This window comes from Erinaceus europaeus, chromosome 7, assembly GCF_950295315.1.
Source record: "Erinaceus europaeus chromosome 7, mEriEur2.1, whole genome shotgun sequence".
In the NCBI taxonomy this organism is placed as follows: domain Eukaryota; kingdom Metazoa; phylum Chordata; class Mammalia; order Eulipotyphla; family Erinaceidae; genus Erinaceus; species Erinaceus europaeus.
The window spans coordinates 19,664,477-19,690,150 of record NC_080168.1 but is presented as its reverse complement, the minus strand read 5'-3'; the positions used below and the strand labels follow the sequence as shown (position 1 = coordinate 19,690,150).

Here is a 25,674-nt window from a genome sequence, read left to right as displayed (position 1 = left end):
TATCTCTTTTCCCTCTCTATTTCTCTCTGCCTCTCATCTTCTAGCAAAGAAATGTGAGCTCAGCTTTATCTCTGCCTACATAAATCCAATTAAACTGCTGTTCTTACTAGGAAAGCTGCTTTCAAAATTTAATAGGGTTACTTAACAAATGAAGAGAATTTCATGGTAACCTGTACACTATGCAAGAATAACAGACCACACCTGTGCACCTGCCTTTACCTGGGGGGGGGGGATTGAGAATGGTGATAATGGTGGAGTTATGATGCTGGTATTAAGCCTGAGCAATAATGGTGGTGGCAGGAAAAAAAAAAAAAAGGAAAAAAATTATAGTTTTGAAAACTACGGGCATCCAAGTGAGAATCATATTTGGAAGATTTTTTTTTCTTTTTCAAATTTCAAAGCCTAGTGAGATAACTATATTGTTAATCGTTCCTTTTTTAAAAAATATTTTATTTATTTATTATTTGATAGAGACAGAGAGAAATTTAGAAGGGAGGGGAAAACAGAGAAGGAAAGAGAATTGAGAGGGGCGAAAAAGAGAAAGAGACAGAAAGATATTTGCAGACCTGCTTCACCACTCATGATGCTTTCCCCCTGTAGGTGGGGACCAAGGGTTTGAACCTGGATCCTTGCCCACTGTAATGTGTGCGCTCAACTAGGTGTGCCATTGCCTGGCCCTGGTCATTCCTATGTTTGTGCATACTAGAATGCTTACAGGTCATTTCATGCTGAGGCAGTCACTCAAGAAAAACAAAATACTTTTACATAGCATCAGTGCATATGATATATATATATATATATATATATATATATATATGTATATATGTGTGTGTGTGTGTGTCATATACATCTGATCAGTGCTTTTGTTACTTTTTCCCTACATCAATTTAGAGTTAAAATATGATAAGTATTTTAAGAATGTCCTGATTTAAAACTTAAACCAAAGATATGTCTTGCCAGAGCATTATGGAAGTCTTGAGGTTTGTTTATTTCATAGCTTACTTTTGATTTCAGAACTTCAGGAACTGACAGGAAATAATCCTCATAGGAACCGTTTTGAAGAAAAGATTTTTTAAATTGAATTGTGGACTGCAGGAGTCTTAAATTTTCTGTAAAGGAAGGAGGAAGAGTTACCATATATGAATTATAAGACCTTTTAGGAAGCCCATTTGAAAAACACTTTTATCCTAATTTACTACTAAGTTTTTTTTTTCTAAAATAATAGGCTAGTTCAATCTAAATATCTGATAAGTGAAAACTAAACCTTTCCTTGAACCATGAAGACTCTGGAGTTTATTATTTTTTTAAATATTTATAGATATTCTCTTTAGAGACAAAAAATATTTCTAATGGATGTACTACAGTTTCAGCTTTCCATGGGCTAAATGTATGTTCATTTCTGATTTTGGTACATACTATTCGGTAGAAATATTTGGCAAACAGGTTTTATAACTACTATGACACAAATATGCTTCTTCAACCTTGATAAATTTTTGCCTAGTAAAGAGACCAAGCTAAAATATTTCTTGTACTTTGTACTTTTTTTGCTTGCATTAATTCTCCAAAAACTACCTGGCATAGGTAGAATGAATATATATTACTTAGAAATTATGAAAAATATTTTTTCTTTAAACGTTGAATGTTTTATTAAAGAGAAACTTAACAATTGCTCATGTAAGCAGAAAATTGAAAATAAAATGTACAAGGATTGAACGTGAAAAGTTGTTTGTTATAAAAGCAAGTTTATGTACTTTATATCTGCTTTTTGATGTTTATATTATTACTCATTGTTTTTTGCAATTAAAGTTACTAAGGGCCTAGGAAATATCATGCAGTCCCTAGAGGCCCTGGACACTAAAATAATTTGTCCAAATGGCCATTACTATGTCACCTGTTAACATGACCATTATGCATTCACGTTTGCTCAGGTGGACATCTGGGTACTAGTAGCAGTAGAAGTTTTTTTTTTTTTTTTAGTTAGCTACTCTCTTCACAAATCAAATCACCGAAATGAAACTAATGCACAAGGAAACCAAGATTTTATTTATTTTCTTTTTAAGCAAAGATCTTTAAAATTTAAAAAAAAACTACTTGAGCACAGAGTTAGAAATTATGATCAGTGTTTTAACTACTTTCTTAACTATTAAGAAGAATACTACCTTGTGATCCTCTGGCTAAATTGTCGGTGACATTTCTCACACATGCCAAGTAAGGGACGTAAGGACTATCTGCTGATATATTTAAGAGAGCATCTTCAAAGTTTTCCAGTATAAGGAGCCTTCAGAATTAGAAAAGAAGATACAAGTTAGTCACAGAAAAACAAAGCAAAGGTATTTTGTTGAAATTATTTGAGTCCTGGTTGTTCAGAATTGGCTGACTTGGGCACAGAAACACTGCTAAGAGGATATCTTTCCCTACTGAGCCCAAATGTACAAGTAACACTAGCTGGATTCTTTGAACGCTTACTTTTTCCATAAGCAATGCCTTTTTATCTGCTTTTTCAGTCATAAGTGCTTTTGCAAGTTTTTCTATGAAAGCAAAAATCACAAGATTAGTATAGTAAATAACATACAAGGTTCTCAGTTGAGTTTAAATTTTAAATAAGCATTAAGAAGACTTGTGGAGCATACTTACATTGAAAAAAAAAATGACCTTCCATTTTAATGGGGAATTAGTGGTATAAAGTATGGTTGTTGACACATGGGCATAGTTTCTCATCTCCCCATGGTAGGTGTCTGAAGAACACTCTCACCCCCAAGTTAAGGCGTTTTCCATCATCATATACCAAGACCTAGGGTTAGGTTCCCAACACTCACATGGGAACCTAAGGCAACAGTGCTTCATAAATTTGAAACAGTGCTGTGGTGTTTCTCCTTCTGTGTGTGTGTGTTTCACATCCTCTTTCTAAGGAAAAAGAGTCTGCTGGGAATGGTAGAACTGTGTAAGTTCCAAAGTTCTAGTGAAAAGCATAGTGACAAACAAGAAAGGAGAAATAAAGCAAAAGAAAGGAAGGAAGGGAGGGAGGAAGGAATACAGACCAATTCAGTGTTTCCAATGTAACCACTTTCTGGTTTCTTCTGTCCTCATATGTAATATAAGGACATTGTCTAAGACTTGTGAGGCAGATGAATGTGAGTAAATAAGTGTGTGCTATGTATGCCCTGTCACTTCAATTGTGAGGTTTTATCTCTATTTTTGTAGCTTCATCCTTTAGTGTTACTATTGAATTTTATGTTCAATAGATAAAATGATTATCAAAGGCTGTTTTGGGGAAGCATGTTTTGAGTCAAACTACACAAGACATAAATTACCTAATCATGCCAAATGTATAAGTTAAATTCTATTCAAATAGAAGCAGAAACTAGACACATCCTGACATACTAGAGAAATGTCTGCATTAACATTAAAGGAATTTCTGGTTCTCGAAACATGGATTATCTACATACTGGGCCTTTGAGGAGTTTTTTTTAAAAAAAACAGATCATAGCAAGAAAATGAAAAGAAGATTATAGCAAGAAAATGGGTTAACTGGGATAAAAGTTAATAGTTAATTGATTAGATGGCTGATCCTCATTTGAACAAAATTATGGACTCCATATTAATAATTTAAAAAAAGCACCAATCCTTAAAGTATTCCTGCTTTTGCCTATGCATTTCCTTGACCAGAGCCTATTAATACTATTCTACATGGCTATCTCAGCCATTGAGCTTTTAGAAAGTTGCATTTCTTTTCTTTTTCCAAGGATATACATCAAAATAAACTCATTTTTCCTATAATAAGAATGAGTTGGCCTGAGTGTGATGTATTGCACAAAAACATAGGACTTTTGGTAAGGAGGGAGAGAGTAGGGGTGAAGAGGGTTTTAAGAGTCTGAAGAGGGTTTTAAGAGCCTGATGCATGATAGGGAAAAGGACCTAATTCTAGGTTGAGATTGTTTTGCAGACATCTATCACAGAAAGAGGAGAAATAATACCTATGTATCAAGAATTGTACTTTAAACTATTAACCACCCAGTAAAGTGATTAAAATTTTTTTCTTTTACATATCCGTTTTGTTTTGTTTTGTTTTGTTTTGTTACCAGAACACTGTTCAGCCCTGGCTTATGGTGCACGTGGGTTAAGTGCACGTGGCGCAAAGTGCAAGGACCGGGTTAAGCATCCTCCTCTCTGTCTTCCCATCCTCTCTCAATTTCTCTCTGTCCTATCCAACTACAACAGCAATAACAACAACAACAACAATGATAAACAACAAGGGCAACAAAAGGGAAAAAATAGCCTCTAGGAGTTGTGGATTTGTAGTGCAGGCACCGAGACCCAGCAATAACTCTGAAGGCAAAATAAATACTTGCATAAATTAATTAATTAATTTAAAAATATGAGCACAGAAAAAAGAATGTAATACATGAACATATATAAATAACAACCTTTGATAAAAATAGAGTTGTAAGAAAGAACTATGTGAAAAAGTACTTTGAGTAGTTTTCTTTTAAAATAATTCAGGACCAGAAAAACTTTTATACCAACTAGCATCACTCTGAGATTATCTTTAAGTGGGGATGGACAGGAAGTTTAAAAACAAGAAATCCCTTAATCTTATCACTCTCAATAAGAGCTGTTATAATTAAGTGTTGAATTCTTCTTAATAAATTGTCAGCAGTCAACAACTAACTGTGTTTGCTATAGAACTTTCAGGTCGAAAGTACTGGTACTACTAATGCTATAAATGCCTCAAGGAGCTGATAATATCTGCTCAGGAACCAGGAGAGATTTCATTCAGTACAGTGTCCTTCTTACCAGGTGCAAGAGCCTAGGATTCAAACCCTGGTACTACATGGAAACACTATGGGTAGACTTTGGAGTGAGCAGGAGTGGGGGGAAGTTCTTTGAATGATGGAGTGGTAGTGTAGTGTCTCCTTCTCACCCCTTTACTTAAAGTAGATAAATGGGACACTTGGTCCAGAGGAAGGCCCTAGATATGCAAGATCCTGACACGTCTCTTCTTTTTAAAAGGAGACAGTTTCAGTAATAAGTAACCAGATATCTCAAAGCAAAAATCACACACACACACACACACACACACACACACACACACACACACACACACACACAATTAATGGCCTATATGGGTTGTTGAAAAACTCATGACACATTTTTGCATTAAAAAAAACAGGAAAATACAATATGACTTTTCTGGCAATCCAGTATATGCCATATATAGAAATTTCTATATATAGAAATGGAATGCATTTAAAAGACCCAAATCTGGCATCCTGGCCAGAGGGAAATTGTCCAAGACTCTTCCATGGTTCTAGGAGAAGCATCTGATCTGTTCGCTTATAGGAAGAGACAGGTAGGAGTAGAAGCAGGAAGTGGTTGTTTATGGGAGGGCTCTTCCTAGAACTAACCCAGAACTAGAGAATACCTCATTGAATAATAGGAAGTTTATAAACAGCTACATGGGTTCTACTTTAGAAAAAGAAACAAATGGTGAAAAATAAGTTATACTATTTGTTTTTACTTGTATAAATTCCGATTAGCACAAAAATGTATCCTTCGGGATTAAAATCAAAGAATTCCAATAGTATAATTTGTCAAACTCAGACAACCTTTATAGAACAGATCATCTGGTCTTTGAATTTCCCTTGAACTTCAGGAATTTACCTCATTCAGCTTCTACAGGCAGCTGCTAGCATTTCTTGCCATAATTATTATAGTGACTTGAGGGGACCGCTTACTTTTTCATAGTTCTTCTAAGGAAAGCCTGCTGCTGTCATTCCTGTTGCTTTTTCCAGGCAATGACATATTTATATGTCCCAGTAAGAAAACCAAAATTCAATTATCTATAACACGTTTGCCTGCCTAAATAACACAGATGCAAAATAATTTTGCTATAGGAGTATTGAGTAAGATAAATATCTTGATTTTAAAAATTGAAATAAGTAGTAAAATGAAAAATTACAGGCTTTGGTATCTTTTATGATGAATGACCCTTAAAATAAGTTGGAAATTGGGTCTCTAAGCTAGATTCTAGATTCTCCTCATAGACATAAGGTAGCCAATACAGACAGGACACAGTGGGTCTAGTTACATATTCTCGCTGCTCAAAATGATATCTTCATGCCTCATTATCCAAATTATCCAACACCAAAAAAATAATGTTCATCTATCTATCTATCTATCTATCTATCTATCTATCTGCTCAATTCTGGCTTATACTGGTACTGAGGAGGATAAAATTTCTTTTGCATAACCATTATGCTATCTCCCTAGCCTACCAACAAATAACTTTCAACTTTACTACATTTCAACTATATCCTTTTCTTTGATGGTGAATAATTGATTTTTCTATTCTACAGTTCCACACACTAATAAAAGTATTGTGTTTATATGTGGCTTTGATTGCTTATTCACTCAAGGCACTCAATAATTTAGAAAGAAACCAACAAAGAAAGACTTACTGTGCGGCCAGGCTGCTTGGAGACAGAGACTGTCCATCATCTTCACTCCACATGTGTGTTGTATTATTGGAATTGCCTACTGCAAAAGCAAGTGTGCAGGTGAGCATTTAACTTCCTTGCTTAAATAGTTTATCTTTTCTAGAAAGAAAAGAATCATCCTTGACCGAAATAAAAAGAAGAGTAGGAAATCTGAAGGATTTTTTCTTTAGAGGATTTCACAAAAGAAACCTAGTCTTGTTTTTTTTTTAGTATTAATAATTGACATTTATTGAACTATAAGAAACCTAGTCTTTTGTTGGTAAACAAAGGGCATTTATAGGCAATAGATGCTTATTAGTAAAATAAAATAAAATAAATGGTTGGCCACACCAAGGTGTCCCCACAAAGTTTTCATATACCAACCCAGTAGATATAAACAATTCTTGAATATTATAGTCTCGTGTAGATTATAGTGCAGATTGACAAATGACTTGTTCATAACATGGAACCAAATTTCATCCTGTGGAGTCACTGGAGTTACTTATTTCTTAATATCCAGTTATCTAGAATGTAGCCTCAGGAAACATCTGCAATCAGGAATCTATATTTTTTATCTTTTTTTTAAGATGTCTCAATTGAATGCAGCTGTGAATACAGATTGGCTCATGTTAACAGAAGTGTTCTCAGTGGCCTCAAATAATACGAAGGTTTGGGAGGTAGAAGGTAGGCATTAAGTTGGATCTAATAGAAACCATGTGAGATAGATATCATATTCAATAGCATGCATTGCCCCAGAAGTTAAAAAGGCCTCTGATTTAACTTGCCACATAATGTTGTAAATAAAAGACTATGTGTGTCACCATGTTCACATGAAAAACTGAAAATTAAACTACTTTGAATGGCTATTGCATAAATAAAAGCATCACAAATCAAGAGCTTTCATTGGATCCTTTTAGGGAGGTCAAATACTATTCAGTCTTCCCTTCAGAAAGTACTTAGTTCCATTTATCCTGCAGTGGTTTTCATTGCTGTCATTCTAAACATTTGCCTAATCCCTTTCAACAGGCTATTTTACTACCAACTTTATCAGCTCTTCCCCCATCTCTGCAGAGTGTGTCTTAAAGTCTTGTAAAAACAAACAAACAAACAAAAAACCAAGTCTGCCAATCCCAACCTAATTAACGCAACAAGTGCCACCTCAGCATGCTTCACTTCAGACTGTGTCCAGAGTCTTTAGCTGTGGAATGACAACCCTTCAGCTTCATTACTCAGGTGAGACCTTTACTTTCATAGTATTCTCTAATTCCATTCCAGGCAGTTCACTTCCTAACAAAGTCCCAAAACCTACATATAGACTGGTCCCATGAGATAGAGCCTATGTTCACAGGTATCCATAAACTGGGGTAAAATAATATACCTAAAAGCAAAATACACAATAGTATGCAGTGAGTACCCCCCAACCCTTCATTTGCACTATTCCAGCCCTTAGGTCCATAGTTGTTCAACGATTTGTTTGGCTTTGTATGTTAACTCTCTTTTCAGCCACCAGGTTCCAGATGCCAGCCTGATGCTGACCAGACTTCCCTGGACAGACGACCCCACCAATATGTCCTGGAGCTCCATTACCCCAGAGACCCAACCTACTAGGGAAAAGAGAGGCAGGCTGGGAGTATGGACTGACCAGTCAACGCACATGTTCAGTGGGGAAGCAATTACAGAAACCAGACCTTCAACCTTCTGCATCCCACAGTGACCTTGGGTCCATACTCCCAGAGGGTTACAGAATAAGAAAGCTATCAGGGGAGGGGATGGGATACAGAGATCTGGTGGTGGGAATTATGTGGGGTTGTACCCCTCTTGTCCTATGGTTTTGTTAATGTCTCCTTTTATAAATAAATAAAGTCCTACTGCAAAACTCTGCAATCATCCACACTCTCCTGATGCAGATCATCTAGCTCACTTAAATCAACACATAAAAAGATTATCATAGGCTGGGCAGTGCTGCACCTGCTTGAGCACAAGGATCTAGGTTTGAGCCCCCGGTCCCCACTAACACGAGGGAAGTTTCACAAGTAGTAAAGCAGTACTGTAGGTGTCTCTCTTTCCCTTTCCTCAATGTCTCTGCTCTTTCAAATAAAGAAAGAAAGAAAGAACAAAAATGGCGGGAAAATGGCCACAGGGAGTGGTAGAATCAAGGTGCAGACACCTAACGGCAATAACCCTGGTGGCAATAAGTAAATAAATAAACAAATAAATGTATCTGCCTGTCTACTTCTGTATCAGTAGTGTCTGAAAGGAGTTAGCACCATTCCTAGTAATTGGCAGAGTGGATTTTTCAGTTCTGTTCAACAGAGCAGTTTGTCTATGATCTGTTGGAGGTACGGCTCAATGTCACAGCTCTGACAATAGTAACACACCAGTGAGATAAAGGATCAATAATGAAAATATTCAGAATAAATAAATCTAATATAGCAATGCCTATTATTTATTGGCATGTATGTAAATCTCTCTCTGCATATATGCATATGCATTATTAAGGATAGAACTCTGCTGAAATGGTTACTTTCATCATGTAAAAGTATATAAAAACTATTTTTCTAAGAACAAATCTTGTTCATGAACTCCTATGAAAAGTTAACTGGCATTTGTACATTGCGTGGTTAGTTTTTCTTACTCATCAAGCTATCAAAACAAATAATTAATACAAATTAACTTTGCATGAGTCAGTGATAGACTTGGCCCTGCTGAGTTAAAAAGGGCCTTTTCTAGGTTGGGAGTATGGATCGATCTGTCAACACCCATGTTCAGCGGCAAAGAAATTACAGAAGCCAGACCTTCCACCTTCTTCCTCTCACAGTGACCTTGGGTCCATACTCCCAGAGGAATAAAGAGTAAGAAAGCTATTGGGGTAGGGGAGGGATACGGAGTTCTGGTGGTGAGAACTGTGTGGAGTTGTAGCCCTCTTATCCTATGGTTTTGTTAGTGTTTCCTTTTTATAAATAAGTTAAAAGAAAAAGAAAAAGTAAAAAAAAAAAATACATGCAGCACCACCGTAAACCAGAACAGAGCTCTGATCTCTCTCTCTCTCTCTCTCTCTCTCTCTCTCTCTGTCTCTCTACTCTATCCCTCTCATTAAAATAAAATAAATAAAAAATATATTTTTTTAAAGAGCCTTTTCTGTTTGGCCACTTTTCCTTCTATACTGAGAAGTATCTTAGAGAAAGATGTTGCACTAAATAGGCTTTAATGAAGTGGAAAAATGTCACAGACCTTTAAAAGTAAAATTTGGCTTCTTTTTTATTTGTAGGATTAAACGTATTTTTTTAAAGATGCTCATAGAAATAGAAAGAAATCTAGTACACAGATAACCTCTTCATCAGGAAGGATGGCTTTCTATTTAAGAATGTAATTTCATATGATTTACTGGATTTTAAAGTGCACACTTCAGTGAGTCCCATAGGTAACCTCTGTTCTCAAAAAATCACCAGTTACAAAAAGAAATATACTGAAGTGTTTTAGCAGTGAAGCAGAGATCCTAGCTGGAGAAAAGAAGCAGATCTCTTATGACAGGAAGTTAAGGGACAACCTTTCTTCCAAGGCTATATTTGCTTCTCCACATCCTCATGGCTGCTCAGGGGGCTCTTGAAGGAACCCTGGAGAGTGAGCTTAACCAAGGTTGAATCAGAGGTAGACACGGGTTGGTGTGTGTGTGTGTGTGTGGGGGGGGGGGGTTGTAGAAATCTCTATGGTGTGGAAGAATGGGAAGATGACTGTAGGAAGATGTATCATGTGAGAAGGGAATGTGGCATGATAACTCCAACACAATTAGTGGTTGAAAGAGCCATCCTGAAGACTGATGGCAAGTACTTGCATGTCCCAGAGAGATTTCCTGGAAATACATGGATATACAGATATAAATATATAGAGATAAATAGCTATCCCTGAGAATAAATGTGAATGGAGATATCCAGCAAAGACCTCAAGGGAACTGGTCTTGGGGATATGCAGAAGCAGGTTTTAAGCTGAGTTCAGTCACTTGCAGGATGTATAAGACAAGTCATAGGTGTCGTCTCCCAATGGTTCAATTACCTTATCTGCAAAATGGGATAATACCTATACCTCATAGGGTTGCTTTATGATAAAAGGGATGCAATATAGACAATAATTACTGGGGACACTCCTGCACTGTTGAAGCATGTTCACTTAGTTAGCCTTCATTAATGACAGTAAAAAAAATCTCTGGGTTGAGGGTGAGGGTGGATGTTCGGCTTCACTGGTGGGGTTGGGGGGTGGGGGGGTGGGAAGGGAGGAAGATGGGATAGGACACAGTCTTTTGGTGGTGGGAATGGTGTTTATGTACACTCCTATTAACTTGTAGTCATATAAATTAGTATTTAATTAATATGAGAGGGGAAAAATTGATTGAATGTCTCAAACTTTTTAATAAATGCACAGACCATAGGCCAAGTCTTTGAAATATTGACTCTCTTAAAAGCTTAGACCAGAGAGAATAGAAGCAACTGGTAGCATTACTCTATAAGACAGAGCTATATACAAATAATGTCAAAGGACATAAAATACAGTGATGTTGTGTATGATACAGCAAATCCTAACTAAGGGATTTTCAAAGTTAACCCAATTGCCAAATATTTTGATTACAGCAATAACTATCTATTGCCTTCTTAAACTCTAAGACTGCAGGAACCTCCTACTTCCTTTATAGAGCCTATATTTCCCCCAGTCCTGGAACCTCCAGGGTGGGGCTCACTTTCCTACATGCTTCTCTCAATTCATACTAAATGATATTGTATCTGCTGATCTCAACCTAATCAACACAATGAGTACCACCTCAGCAAATTTTATTTCCTTCTATTTTTGATCATTCAATGCTATGTTTTAATACATGCCAAAATCATTAGCACACCCAGAGTAGTGAGACATGGTCATTGTGAAATATTGAAAATTGAGTTGTATTGTTCACCCAGAAAAAGTGTTTGCTGTCTCATTCTCACCTAAAAAGAACTACTGTTTACTTCTTTACCTTTAAAGGCACTGACGAGCTTTTGTCCTTTGTAAGAAAAAATTTTAACTCTGTCCCTCTACTTCATGTAATTATAACGTGTGAGTCTAAAGATGAAAAAGGAAAGGATTCTATGAAGAAATCTGAATAATAAGGTTTTCTTTAACTGAAAATAAAAGAAAATAGAGGAAATAATTTTTGTAAGTTGGATTATCAGGTTTTCTGCTCTGGACTATTTTTAAAGACTAAGCATTTTTCCCTCCAATGTTCCCCAAGACCATTAAATTTAACAATAATGAATCTTGTAAGGTAGTTAATTCTGCACTTGGAGAGACCAAAAAATACTCTGGAATAAAAGAAATTGGTATCTAAGAGTGAATTAGGCCTGGGACCAAGCAGTGCTACTGAACTCAGTTGAATGCACACATTACAGTATGCAAAGACTTGGGTTCAAGTCTCTAGTTCCCACCTGCACAGAGGAAGATCCAGAAGCAGTGAAGCAATGCTGTGGGTGTTTATCTTACTCTCTCCCTATCTCACCCTTCCCTCTTGATTTCTCTACAACTCCAACTAATAAATCACTAATAAAAAGGAGATTAAAAAAGAGTTTGTCAGGCTCTCCAATGAAAATCCTTCAAAACCTGGGGCCGGGTGGTGGTGCACCTGGTTGAGTGCATATATTATAGTGTTCAAGGAGTCAGGTTCGAGTGCCTGGTCCCCACCTGCAAGGGGAAAGCTTCACAAGTGGTGAACCAGTGCTACAGATGTCTTTCTGTCTCCTCTATCTCCCTCTTCCTCTCAGTTTCTGGCTGTCTCTATCAAATAAATAAAGATTAAAAAACAAATAAATAAAATCTATTAAAACCCTTTAAAAACTGCTTTCCCTATGAAAACTAATAGTTTAAGACCTTATATTAAAGCATTATCTTGTGACTTGATCTTCTCAGGATACGTGCTTTGTAATCCTGAGATAATGTGGACATACTTAAAAGCTTAAAAAAAAATCAGTTAAGAAACTAAACTCACTCTGGAGAGGTAAATACTGATCAAACATATTACTTGGGACATTGGGCTTTATTCCCTCTAGCATGAATTTTTGTATGTGTCTGTGTATATATGTTTGCATATTTATGCATGACTGGTATATAACACTATTTGAGAAATACAACATTGACATTTTTCTGACTCACTAGCAACTTGATTTGCTGGTTGGAACAACCAATTTACATTGAGCTAATCAGGTTCTAAGGTGCATGATGTATTTTTCAAGATGGTTGGTTTAGGGGTCTATCTTTACAAGTGAGTGAATTTTCTTGACACAAAATCAAATATTAGAAACGAGGGCCAAAAAAAAAAAAATTCCTACAAATTAGCTTAGGCCTTTGTTTTAACAAGTAGCTATAGAGATCTACTCAATTCCCTGAGGTTTACTTTCCATAGCAAGCATAAGCATAGTTTTATAAGCTTTGAAAGTTCATTGTCATCTAAATAAACATAGCCTTTTTCCTAGTCATTTCTTTTTTTTCTTCACATTGTGATTAGCTAGAAATTCAGATTTAGTCACAGCATACGCCCCCATCTAAGAATAATATCACCTGTAAAGGATTATTTTGATTGCACTATTTTTTATGTTCCCAACAGGCCTTGTGACAAAGAATTGAACAAAATAAGATGAAAATATAATACCTTGAACTGAGGAGTCCAGAGTGTACAGCAGATGTTTAACAGATTTGTAGAGAGTTCGGAAACCTTCGTTAGCTATGACACGTGGATAAGCCTTCTGCACGACCAGCAGCACACTAACGAGCAGAAAAACAATTAAACCAGATTGCATTTCAAGGTTTGCAGACAAAAACAAAAGGTTATTCAAGGAGAAAATAGTTACTGTATAGAAAATAATTTCTAGCATAAAAGACAAGATGCTGCTTTTGTCATTTAATTACTTGTTTGTCTGCTCATGCACAAAATCCCAGGAAAATATTCTTGAACCAAACAGAGCACTTCATGTATTCAGGATCCTAAAACTATGGCAGTCAGGTCTTGAAAGCAAAGGAACAAAACTCAGAACAGTCATTTCTGTCCTTATTTGCAAAAGGAATGATACACATTTCTTGTCTTTAACTTAAGGGGAAAATTAATATTGGAAATTATTTCCATTAACAGTCAAACCCAGGTAAAAGATCCATTTCAGGAATAAGATATAACTATTTGATAATGGATCTTTTAGGAGTTTTATGTTGCCAGTAAAATGAGTGGTCTACACTGGGAAGCAGAACTTGAGTCTGGTACCTTAGACCACATGACTATCCTAACAGCCCCCCAGAGTGATCTCCATTGGGGACATACAATTAGCAAATTCACTTAAGTTTGCATTTACTTCAGATGTCCAAAAAGTAATTTATTTCTTAAGCAACGGATTTTTAGTTTCATTATTGATAGAACTGAAGGATAAACCCCAATGTGTTCAGATATATCTCTTCAGGAAGACCAGAACAGGCCTCCTAAGACCCATCGCCCAGACATGTGGATTTCAAGCTAAGGTCAACCAAGGCCTGTCTGGATTTAAAAAAAGAAAAGAGAAAAAAAAACTATGACCACTCCCTTCTATTCATGGATGAATGAAGATCAGAGGTATTATCCAGATTTAGGGTTATATCAAGAAAAAATAATCTTCCTTTTCTTCATCTCTTTATTCCCTCCCTCTTTTGCTTTCTTCCTTCCTTCGTTCCTTCCTTCCTCCCTCCCTTCTTTTTGTCTGCCACAATTATTGCTAGAGCTTAGTGCCTACATTACAAATCTACCACTCCCAATGAACATATATATATGTGTATATATATATATATACATATATATATATAGTTATTTGATTGGAAATACAGAAATTGAGAGGGGAAGGGAAGATAGAGAGGGAGAGAAACAGAGAGACTCCTGCAGCACTTGCTTCACCACTTGTGAAGCTATGCCCCTGAAGGTGGGGAGCAGAGACTGAACTGGGTCCACATTCATTGTAATTAATATGCTTAACCAGGTGTTCCATTGGATGGCTCCCAGGAATAATCTTTCAGTTGGAGCAACCTACCTAGATAGCCCAACAAATGTTTAGTTACGGATCATCTAATTCCTGTCATATGACTCATCTTTCTTTCTCTTAAGCCCCAGGCCTCAATCCCATTCCTTAGCTCAGTGTAAGTACACCAAGGGTGTCCTTTTTATACTGGATTTTAAATATAAGGAAATGACCCATACCTATGAAGTTAAATATGTTCTTTTCCCCCTACTAATATGATGGTAATTTGATTATTTAATCAGTCAAGGAAGAACACAGAGATGGGGGAAATTTCCTCTCTTTCCTGATAGGACGTTAAAAAATATTGACAGTGGATATTGAATTTCCTGAATACTGTGATTTATACCAATGGTCAAGACTGAATATTTTAATTTGCTTGAGTATTTATGAGGGCAGAATACAGTTAATAATTTGCCATCGTCAAAATCATTGCTTTTCCTTATGTATTGTTAACAGAAGGCTCACACCAGCGACAGAAATAGTAATGTGCTAGGGCTGAAGATAGTTCCCATGGTAGATAGATTCCTTATTTTGCATGCAGTTCAGGCTTAAATCCTGGCACCACATTAGGAGACTCACAATACCAAGGCAAGCTCCGCTGTAAATGTCTCACCCATTTTTTTCTGTTTCTGTCTATGTATTTGCCTCTTTCACTTTCTCTGTCTGAAGTGAAAAGAAGGAAAAATTAGCCTGGCAGTGAAATTACACATGCACAAAACCCTAGCACCACAAAAGTAAAAGAAAAAATAGGAAAAGACCGAAAGAAAAGAATTGTGTGTGTATATTCTATAGTGTTCTTGAATTTTTTAACATCATTTTACTTCACTAGATATAAGGAAAAGCCATTTAGAGAGCTCAATTTTGAGCAAATTATAGTTGGTTTCTAGTATATTAAACACATATAAGAATATGTAGGGAAGGGAGTCGGGCTGTAGTGCAGTGGGTTAAGCGCAGGTGGTGCAAAGCACAAGGACCAGCATAAGGATCCTGGTTCCAGCCCTGGCTCCCCACCTGCAGGGGAGTTGCTTCACAGGCGGTGAAGCAGGTCTGCAGGTGTCTATCTTTCTCTCGCCCTTTCTGTTTTTCCCCTCCTCTCTCCGTTTCTCTCTGACCTATCCAACAACAATGACAACAATAATAACTACAACAATAAAACAACAAGGGCAACAAAAGGGAATAAATAAATAAAATAAAAATTAAAAATTAAAAAAAAGAATATGTAGGGAGTCAAGTGGCAGTGCAGCAGGTTAAGCGCACGTGGCACAAAGTGCAAGGACCAGCTGGAGGACACCTGTTCAAGCCCCCAGTTTCCCACCTGCAGGGGAGTCACTTCACAAGTGGTGAAGCAGGCCTGCAGGTATCTATCTTTCTCTCCCCCACTCTGTCTTCCCCTCCTCTCTCCATTTCTCTCTGTCTTATCCAACAAGAATGACATTAATAACAACAACAATGACTACAACAATAAAAAACAAGGGCAACAAAAGGGTTAAATAAATATTACAAAAAAATTTAAAAAAAGAATATGGTAACTGTACATAAACAAGCATATGTAGTATAAAGCTTAGTGCTCTACTAATTGCATAAACTGAATTTGATTTGTCCAATATTATAGAGACAATTTGGTTAAAAGTGTCAGACAAGAGACTAATCACCAAAATATACAAAGAGCTGAGCAAACTTAGCAACAAAAAAGTAAATGACCCCATTCAAAAATGGGCAGAGGATATGAACAAAACATTCACTATAGAGGAGATCCAAAAGGCTAACAAACATATGGAAAACTGCTCCAGTTCGCTGATTGTCAGAGAAATGCAAATTAAGACAACACTGAGATACACCTCACTTCTGTGAGAATGGCATACATCAAAAAGGACAGCAGCAACAAATGCTGGAGAGGCTGTGGGGACAGAGAAACCCTTCTGCACTGCTAGTTACGGTAATGTAAATTGGTCCAGCCTCTGTGAAGAGCAGTCTAGAGAACTCTCACAAGGCTAGACATGGACCTTCCATATGACCCAGTAATCCCTCTCCTAGGGATATACCCCAAGGACTCCATAACACCCAACCAAAAAGATATACCTATGTATACCTATATTCATAGCAGCACAATTCATAATAGCTAAAAACCTGGAAGCAACCCAGGTGCCCAACAACAGATGAGTGGCTGAGAAAGCTGTGGTATATATACACAATAGAATATGATGTTGCTATTAAGAACAATGAACCCACCTTCTCTGACCCATCTTGGAAGAGCTAGAGGAATTATGTTAAGTGAGCTAAGTCAGAAAGATAAAGACAAGTATAGGATGATCCCATTCATCAACAGAAGTTGAGAAAGAACAGAAAGGGAAATTCAAAGCAGGAGTTGATTGAATTTGGAGTAGGGCACCAAAGTAAAAACCCTGGGTGCAGAGTGAGGGTGGATGTTCAGCTTCATGGGGGCGGGGGAGGGGATGGGACACAGTCTTTTGGTGGTGGGACTGGTATTTATGTACACTCCTATCAATTTGTAGTTTATAAATAACTATTTAATTAATATGAGAGGGGAAAAATTGAATATCTCAAACTTTTTAAAGCAGACTAAGTCTTTTTAATAGATAGGCTGAGTCTGATACGTTGACTCTCTTAAAAGCTTAGTCCAGGGAGAACAAAAGAAACTGGTGGCATAGCTATATGCAAGTAATGTCGAAGGACATAAAACATGGTGAGAGTGTATATGATACAGAAAATCCTAACAAAGGGATTTTTCAAAGATAACCACTTGCCAAACAATGTGATTATTGCAATAACTATCTATTGTCTTCTTAAACCCTAAGACAACAGGAATCTCCAGCTTCGTCTATAGAACCTATGTTTCTCCCAATTCTGGAACCTCTGGGGTGGGGCTTACTTCCCTGCATGCTTCTCTCAAGTCAGGCCAAATGATATTACATCTGCTGATTACAACCTATTTAATGCACCAAGTGCCATCTCAGCATGCTTCACATCAGACTGTGTACAGAGACATCAGGAATGGGTTGCCAACCCTTCATTCACCCTCATCACTCCAGTGAGACCTTTCCTTTCATGGTGTTCTCTAATTACATGCCAGGAGGTTCACTTCCTAACAAAGTCCCAAAACCTAGGCCAGGTCCCGTAAGATAGAGCATATGTTCACATGCATCCATAAATTGGGGCAAAATATATACGTGAAAGCAAAAATATACAATAGTCTGTAGTGAGTCAATATGAAGTTCATAATGAAATAGTGTCCACTTAGACTTAGATACCCTCCTCACCTACTACCTATTACAGTTCTCTCACTCACCCCAAAGCTAACCTTATCAAAGCAAGGACTGCAAAAGCTGAATAAGGGCAAGAAACTGGCATACTTTAATGATGACTCTTTAGTCACTATCAGGCATTCCACCAGCTGGGGCCCTAATCAGGGAGTCCTGAGATTCCCAAATAGACTTGATGGGCCTAAACTCAAATAAATCCCTCTCTCCATTTTTTCTGGTCATCTCGATCAGGAACAACAAAATAGACCTCTTTGTGGGCCCCCATAGGACCTTGCCCTCAACCTGGATCAACAATGGTAGAGAATGTTCCATCTTCTGAAGGGAGGATGGAGAACATACTCTGTGATACACCTGAGGAAGATGGGTCGATACTGGGACAGCATGGAATGTTCCTACTCATGACCACAGAATGTGAGCTCAGATCTAGAGGGATATAGAGGTCACACAGGCTCCTAAGCTGCATATGGGCCCCAGATCACATCAAATTGATGGGGTTTACAGTCAACAATATTTATTCCCCTTTCCCATATTTGGGAGCTATTCTCTTCCCTGATCCAGCTTTCTGGTCCTTTTCTCAGCCATGACATCATCTCCCCAGACAATAATTAGGATTCACCTGCATATCAGATTTCAGGCTCAGGCAAAACAAACAAAAACACTAGTATAGCCATAGGCCCTTTGAAATATAACTAAAATATGCCTACTATCTATCTACAAAATGGAGGACTCCCCAACACTTCATCTGCACTATCCCAGCCTTTAGGTCCATGATTGTTCAACAATTTGTTTGGCTTTGTATATTCAGCCACCAGGTTCCAGATGCTAGCATGATGCAACCAGACTTCCCTGGACAGACAACTCTACCAGTGTGCCTTGGAGCTCCGCTTCCCCAGAGCCCTTCCCCACTAGGGAAAGAGAGAGACAGGCTGTGAGTATGGATCAACCTGTCAACGACATGAAAGCAATTACAGAAGCCAGACCTTCAACCTTCTGCATCCCACAAGGATCCTGGGTCCATACTCCCAAAGAGTTAAAGAGTAGGAAAGCTATCAGTGGAGGGGTTGGTATAAATAGGTCTGGTGGTGGGAATTGTGCGAAGCTGTACCCCTCTTATCCTATGGTTTTTGTCAATGTTTCTTTTTTATAAATAAAATATTTAAAAAGTTAAATCACTGAGGCCAGGTGTTGATGCACCTGGTTGAGCAGTGCACACGTTACAATGCACAAGGACCCAGGTTCAAGCTGAAAGTTCCCACTTACAGGGGGAAAGCTTTGTGACTGGTGAAGCAGTGCTGCAGGTGTCTCTCTGTCTCTCTTCATCTCTAGCTCCCGCTTCCCTTTTGATTTCTGACTATATCTATCCAGTAAATAAATAAGGATAATAAAAAAGTTTAAAGTTCAATATTAAAAATGGTTAAGTCACTTACACGAGATTATCCCACTAGCAAGAAACAGATCTGGTTCTGTTCATATTCCAAGTCCACAATGTGGGTTGGTGGTATTAGTGGTGAGCATAGCTGCCTTCCAAGTCCACGTTCCTCCTATTCTTTTCTGTCTCTCCCACAGAAATTTTACCACAATGTTGTGGGGAAGGAGAAGAGCAGAGTATTTCTACACAGAACCTATAAACATTATTAATTCATTATCCCAGTTCTGTGTTTGGCCATAGGGAATGGATTATTATTTTCACCTCTGCTCTATATAAGACAGTCCGTATCACAATGATTTTCATATGTGTCCCCAAGAAATCTGTGGTTCTCAGATTTAGGGTTGCTTTTGGACACTAGTGATCATGCAGATTAGTTAAATGGCCTCAGGATATACACCTCAGCCAGTCTCCTCCCAGCCTGCCTTTCTGTCTGACTCACCTGCTCTATTGTATCAAAACAACACCTTCAAAGACTGAACATTTGGTGATCTCATTAAAACTGTATCATTAAAACTAAATTTGCACATTCTTCATTCCCATAGTGTAGACTGACACCTTACTGGAAAAAGAAAACTCCAAGGAAAGTGACAATTAGCTTGAATATTAATTTTGAGCTACCCATGGAGCAGTGACTCATTAAAAGTGTCAGTATTATTGTTATAAATTCCATTAATAAAATTTCATTAAACTTAATTCATCTCTTTCCAGCAAAATGTAACTTAAAAAAATAGTGACACCTGGTTGCCATTCTGAAGCTTTTGACTCATAAGTGAATTTTTTTTATTTTACTTCACAGATATTTTTTCTTCTCTTAACAATATAAAAATAGAAGTTATCCAAGATTTTATGAGTCATCCCTCAGCATGTCATTCTTCACAAATGCTAAAAATCATGCAGGAGGCTTTTTTTTTTTATTTTTCCAATAGCCTCCTGATTCCATAGTGTTTGTGTGTGTGTGTGTGTGTGTGTGTGTGTGTGTGTGCTTGAGAGTCCCAATCTACAGGTGCCACATCATCTCCAGCTGCCACAAAGGCTCAGTTTTTTTTTAAGTTGTTGAGGGGGTCACGCGGTGGTGCAGTGGGTTAACTGCACACGCAAGCACAAGGACCAGCATAAGGATCCCGGCTGAACCCCTACCTCCCCATCTGCACAGGTGGGGGGGGGGCGCTTCACGGATGGTGAAGCAGGTGTGCAGGTGTCTTTCTCTCCCTATCTCCCCTCCCCTCCTCTCTTGATTTCTCTCTGTCCTATCCAACAAAAACAACAGCAATGACAACATAATAATAACGACAACAACAAGGGCAACAAAATGGGAAAAATGGCCTCCAGGAGCATTGGATTCATAGTGCAGGCACCAAGCCCCAGCAATAACCCTGGAGGCAAAAAAATAACAATAATAAATAAAATTTAAAAAAAAAATTGTTGAAAGAAATGATGAAAAGTTTTTATGGGAGCTATTTGTCTTATTTTATGGGGTTTATTTGGCCCATATTTTTTAACTGAAATTTGTTGTGTCATGAAGTAAGTGGGTCATGATTTCATGACAAAAATAGTAATTTTAAGGAAATTATGACTTTTAAGGACATGCTCAGTTTAAAGGAAGTAAAGAATATTGAGCAAATGGTCTATAAAGAACTACCTAGCATACTACTATTTAATGTTAAATATTTAATACATAACTATCTTCTATTTAAATAATTTTAAATCAAAATTTTATGATGGCATTTAAAAGGTTAAGAGGAACATGAAACTAATTTTAATATTTTTGTTAACCCAATAATTTAATTCAATGTTAGCCTAAATAATAAGTTAATATATAAGTTAATAATATAGCTTACTTGTTAACTTAAGTAATATCATTTCAAAATCTACTCAATATAAAAACAGTGTTGACTTGAGAATGTATTGTTATTTACTCATCTACGCTTTCATTTTAATAACTGTCCCTTGCTTTGCTTAGATCCTTGTATGGCCCTGGTCATGGAATCTTCACATGTGTCAGATAACAAAACAACAGAAAGAACCAAAGGGACCCTCCCCCACTTCCATAATATGACTCTCCCATTTCCTGTTTCATTCTGATTTGCTGGGTTTTTTTTTTTTCCTGGCTTACATAGTGTGCATGTGGAATGTAGTTGTCCTTCCAGAGCATGTTTACTGAAGATACTACACAACAGTTCAAGACAGCTCTGTAGTTTAAATGTAATAATGGATATCCTTGGGACAATATACCTCCATTCAGTTTCTGGCCATTATATGGAATACTTCACTGAATAATTAATCTTCTGTCTCCTTAATATTTAAAATCTTACTTGGTTTCCCTTCCTCTTTCTTTTAAGCTTGTCTATCCTTGCTTCCAGGGGTATTCAGGAAACTAAAAATCCCTGCACTTTTATGAAATCTTTTTCATTATTTTTTGTTTTTTTCTTTTTTTAATATATTTTTTTGTAATTTTATTTATTTATCTTCCCTTTTGTTGCCCTTGTTGTCTTTTTATTGTTGTTGTAGTTGATGTCGTCGTTGTTGTATAGGACAGAGAGAAATGGAGAGAGGAGGGGAAGACAGAGAGGAGGAGAGAAAGACAGACACCTGCAGACCTGCTTCACCGCCTGTGAAGCGACTCCCCTGCAGGTGGGGACACGGGGGCTCAAACCGGGATCCTCATGCCGGTCCTTGCGCTTAGCGCCACCTGCGCTTAACCCGCTGCGCTACCACCCGACTCCCTATTTTTTGTTTTTTTCTAATCTTTGTCTCATGCAGACACTGGTCTTGATTTCATTTGAACACAGGTATTTTCCTAAACAAAGACATCTGAAGCCAGTTTTCACAAAGATACTTCATTTCCTCTTTGCTGACTTTCGATAATACTGTAAATACAGCTTTATCTATTTTGTCATAGTCTAATTATTGGGCGTATTTCTTCATCTTACTTCCAACTATTAGTAAATAGAATGCAATATAGTCAAATAAAAATTATCTTAAAAACATAAAAAAATAGGGTTGAGATAATATTGGGTCTTTTACTGTATTAAATTTTTAGATCTACCTGATATTTTAAACCTGTAGAGCATCTCAATTCAGTTGCTAAATTTCCATCAAAATCTCTTTGTATCTTTAGATATCATTAAGAGTTGCAGATAAAAGCAAAGGTTCACACAGCCATGTTGTTTCCAACAAACTGAAAAGTTTTCAACTGAATTCAAACATCAGTAGTTAAAAGTTAATTTACTTAAATAAAATTCAATTTCTTCTTAATTCATTTAGTGTGTTTCAAGTGTTCAAAAGCCACACGGGTATCACATGAGAAAGAACAAGTATGTGAATTGGCAGTAAAAATAAATGTAGTAGTAGTAGTAGTAACAAGTTAATCACATAAAAGTTATTCAAATTAGGTACAAGTAAAAATTATTATAATTTGAAATTTTATTTAGTTCTTATTTAGATTATTATACAGACTAGTTTGTAATCTATATTATTATTATTGGCAATGTACTTTATAGCTTAAAATTATAATATGAGCAGGCAAAATAGTTCAACTGGATTGTATGCCAGCCTTGTCATGTACGTGACCCACATTCAAGTCTAGCCTTCACCACATTGGAAGAAAATTAGGTGCTGTAGTGCTTTTCCCTTACTGTCTGTCTGTCTTTTCCTATCTGAAAAAAGTCAGCCCGGAATGGTGAAGCAGTGGCAACATTCAGAAATAAGTAAAATAAAACTATAACATATAATGACTTTATTTCAATTTGTAAATTATAATTCTATGTTCTTTCTTTGGAATCAACACCATCAAATGGTGCCCAAAGTAGTATTATTTATTTTTGTTTACCTAAGTATTTTAGATCTTCTGTCTTCTATTACATATTGTTGAGAGATTTTAAAAATTCTGTTATTTTTTAAACAAACTTTACTTAGCTATAATTCATATAAAGCATAGTTTTAGATTACAGTTCAATGGATTTTGACAAATACATACACACATGTAAATACCATGCTAGAAAAATATGAGATGTTTAGACAACTGCAGAAAAATCCCCTTATGTTCTAAACAGTCCCCCTAGGATTCAGTGATCTGACTTCTACAACTATTAATTAGTTTCAGCAGTTTACAGACTTCATTTAAATGTAATAGTAAAATATCAAGCACATACAATTTATTTTTCTTAGATTTTTCCCTAGTATAATAGTATAAGATTCATTTATGTTGTGTGATTTAATCACTGTTGTTGAAAAACTTCAACATATAAGTAAATACAGCATTTCTTTTTGCTTATGGATATTAGTTTTTCTACCAAATTTTTTTTTGCTATTATGAATGAAACTGCTAAGAAATGTTAGCAGACAACTTTTTATGTGGGGATATTTGTTTTCTTATGTAAGTACCCAAGAGGATAATACTATATCACATGGATTTACTGTTAACATCATTAGAAACTGTCACAATATTTTTCACAATAATTATATCATTTTACTAACAATTGCACTTGCTTTTAAAATCTTCACCATTTCTATATATGTGGAATGATCCCACTCATAGATAGAAGTTGAAAAATAAGAACAGAAGGGAAAACACAAAGCAGAATCTGGACTGGATTTGGCGAATTGAACCAAAGTAAAGTCTTTGGGGGGAGAAGGGGACCTGTTCAGGTCCTGGAACATGATGATGGAAGAGGACCTAGATGGAGGGTTAGAGTGTTATGTGGAAAAATAAGAAATGTTACACATGCACAAACTATTGCATTTTATTGTAGACTGTAAACCATTAATCCCCCAATAAAATTTTTAAAAAGTGCTTCAAGATAAGTACTCTAGTAAATACATAATAAAAGCAAAGATACATAAGTAAAAGTAGACACCAACTTAAAAAATTTACCATTTCAAGTGAGAGTGTAGTGATATCTTAATTGTGACCTGAATATTATTATGACCCTCTTCATTGATACAGAATACATTTCAAAGCCTCTTCTTTAACTGTACCTGTTTGCTTTGTAAGACTATAATTAGGAGCAGGAAGATTAAATGTTCAAAATCTGAAGGATTACAATTTTTTTCTGAGAGCTAAACATGAAAACCAAATAAAAGAAACAAACTTCCTAGTACCTTTCTCCTTCTACAATTAAATTGTGGCATGTTCTTGTGGAAAGGACCTGGATTGCTTGGGTTCCGGTTCGAGCTTTGCCATACATTTACTAGCTGTAGAACCTTAGGGAAGTCATCTGACCTCTGGTGAAGGCTTATTTGCTATTCTATAAAATGTGATATCTGTTTTTCAATCTCAAAACACTATTGTGAGACTCAGGTGAGATTAATGTACTCTCACACAGTTTATTGTAAAGCCTTTGAGCAAACTCAAAATCTTGGGAGTTTTCCAAAGAAAACATGAACAATACTTTTTAGTGCTTTAGATATCACAAATAAAATAGATCCTGATCTTGATAACGTGCTAGGGAGACATCCAGGGTTTCAAAGTGAGAAAAACAGGTTCAAACCCTCTTAGTTGCATGATCATAAAACATTTAGATTTTATGAACTTCTTTTACCTTGTTTATAAAATAAATGAAAATTTGTTGCAAGATTCAATGTGATTGATTTAGGATGAAGAGTTTAGTAAAGTCTCTAGTATGTAATAAACACTCAAAAACTGACAGTTACTGATGTAGTTGTTAATGTTTTTAACAAATATTTCCAAAACTGCTCAGCAGGGCGTTAAAAACTATATATAAGTCCATTAAACTCTAAATGCCAGATATACTCCCTTATGAAGAAAGCAACTGTTTAATTGCCTCTAGGGTTATTGCTGGGGTTCTGTGTCTGCATGGCAAATCCACTACTCTCAATGGTCTTTTCTCTCTTCCTTCCTTTCTTTCTTTCCTTCTTTCTTTCTTTCTTTCTTTCTTTCTGTCTGTCTGTCTGTCTGTCTTTCTTTCTTTCTTTCTTTCTTTCTTCCCTTATATTTTGGTAGGACAGAGAGAAATTAAGAAGGAAGGAAGGAAGAAGTAGAGAGGGAGAGAAAGAACACAGCTTTATCACTGCTGAAGCTTCTCCTTTGTATGTAGGGACTGGGGGCTTGAACCTGGATTATTATGCATAATACTGTGTGCACTTAACTGGGTTTACCAACGCCCAGCTTCTTAATAAAGCAACTTGTAGAATGGAGTTCATCTGAAAAAAAAAATAAAAAGCCAACTCCTCAAGTTGGGTATACGTCAAATAAAGTCCAACCAATACTCAAGCTTAGAAAGCCAATATTTAAGCTTATCTCTCATCTGGCTAGTGTATGAGAAAGACTAGCACTTTACAACTACATGGTGAAAGACTAAACAATGACCTTTTACATGATACGGCAACAAAAAATCTCAGTGAGAGAGTTTCTTTAGGAACAGTTTATGTTTTTACTTTAATATTTTTTTTAAGACTGATGGTAATGATGGTGATTTAGA

The 25,674-nt window shown here is 36.5% G+C and overlaps 1 protein-coding gene across 1 annotated transcript in view; it reads right to left on the bottom strand.

The window, feature by feature from the left end:
• The window catches only part of ABCA12 (ATP binding cassette subfamily A member 12), a 224,964-nt gene that overhangs the window by 97,826 nt on the left and 101,464 nt on the right, over positions 1-25,674 (bottom strand). The window contains exons 8-11 of the mRNA XM_060193951.1: positions 13,144-13,256; positions 6,459-6,534; positions 2,160-2,278; positions 1,003-1,109 (exon numbers count right to left, since the gene is read on the bottom strand). Coding sequence (XP_060049934.1) covers positions 1,003-1,109; positions 2,160-2,278; positions 6,459-6,534; positions 13,144-13,256 — 415 coding nt within the window. The remainder of the gene's footprint in view (positions 1-1,002; positions 1,110-2,159; positions 2,279-6,458; positions 6,535-13,143; positions 13,257-25,674) is intronic.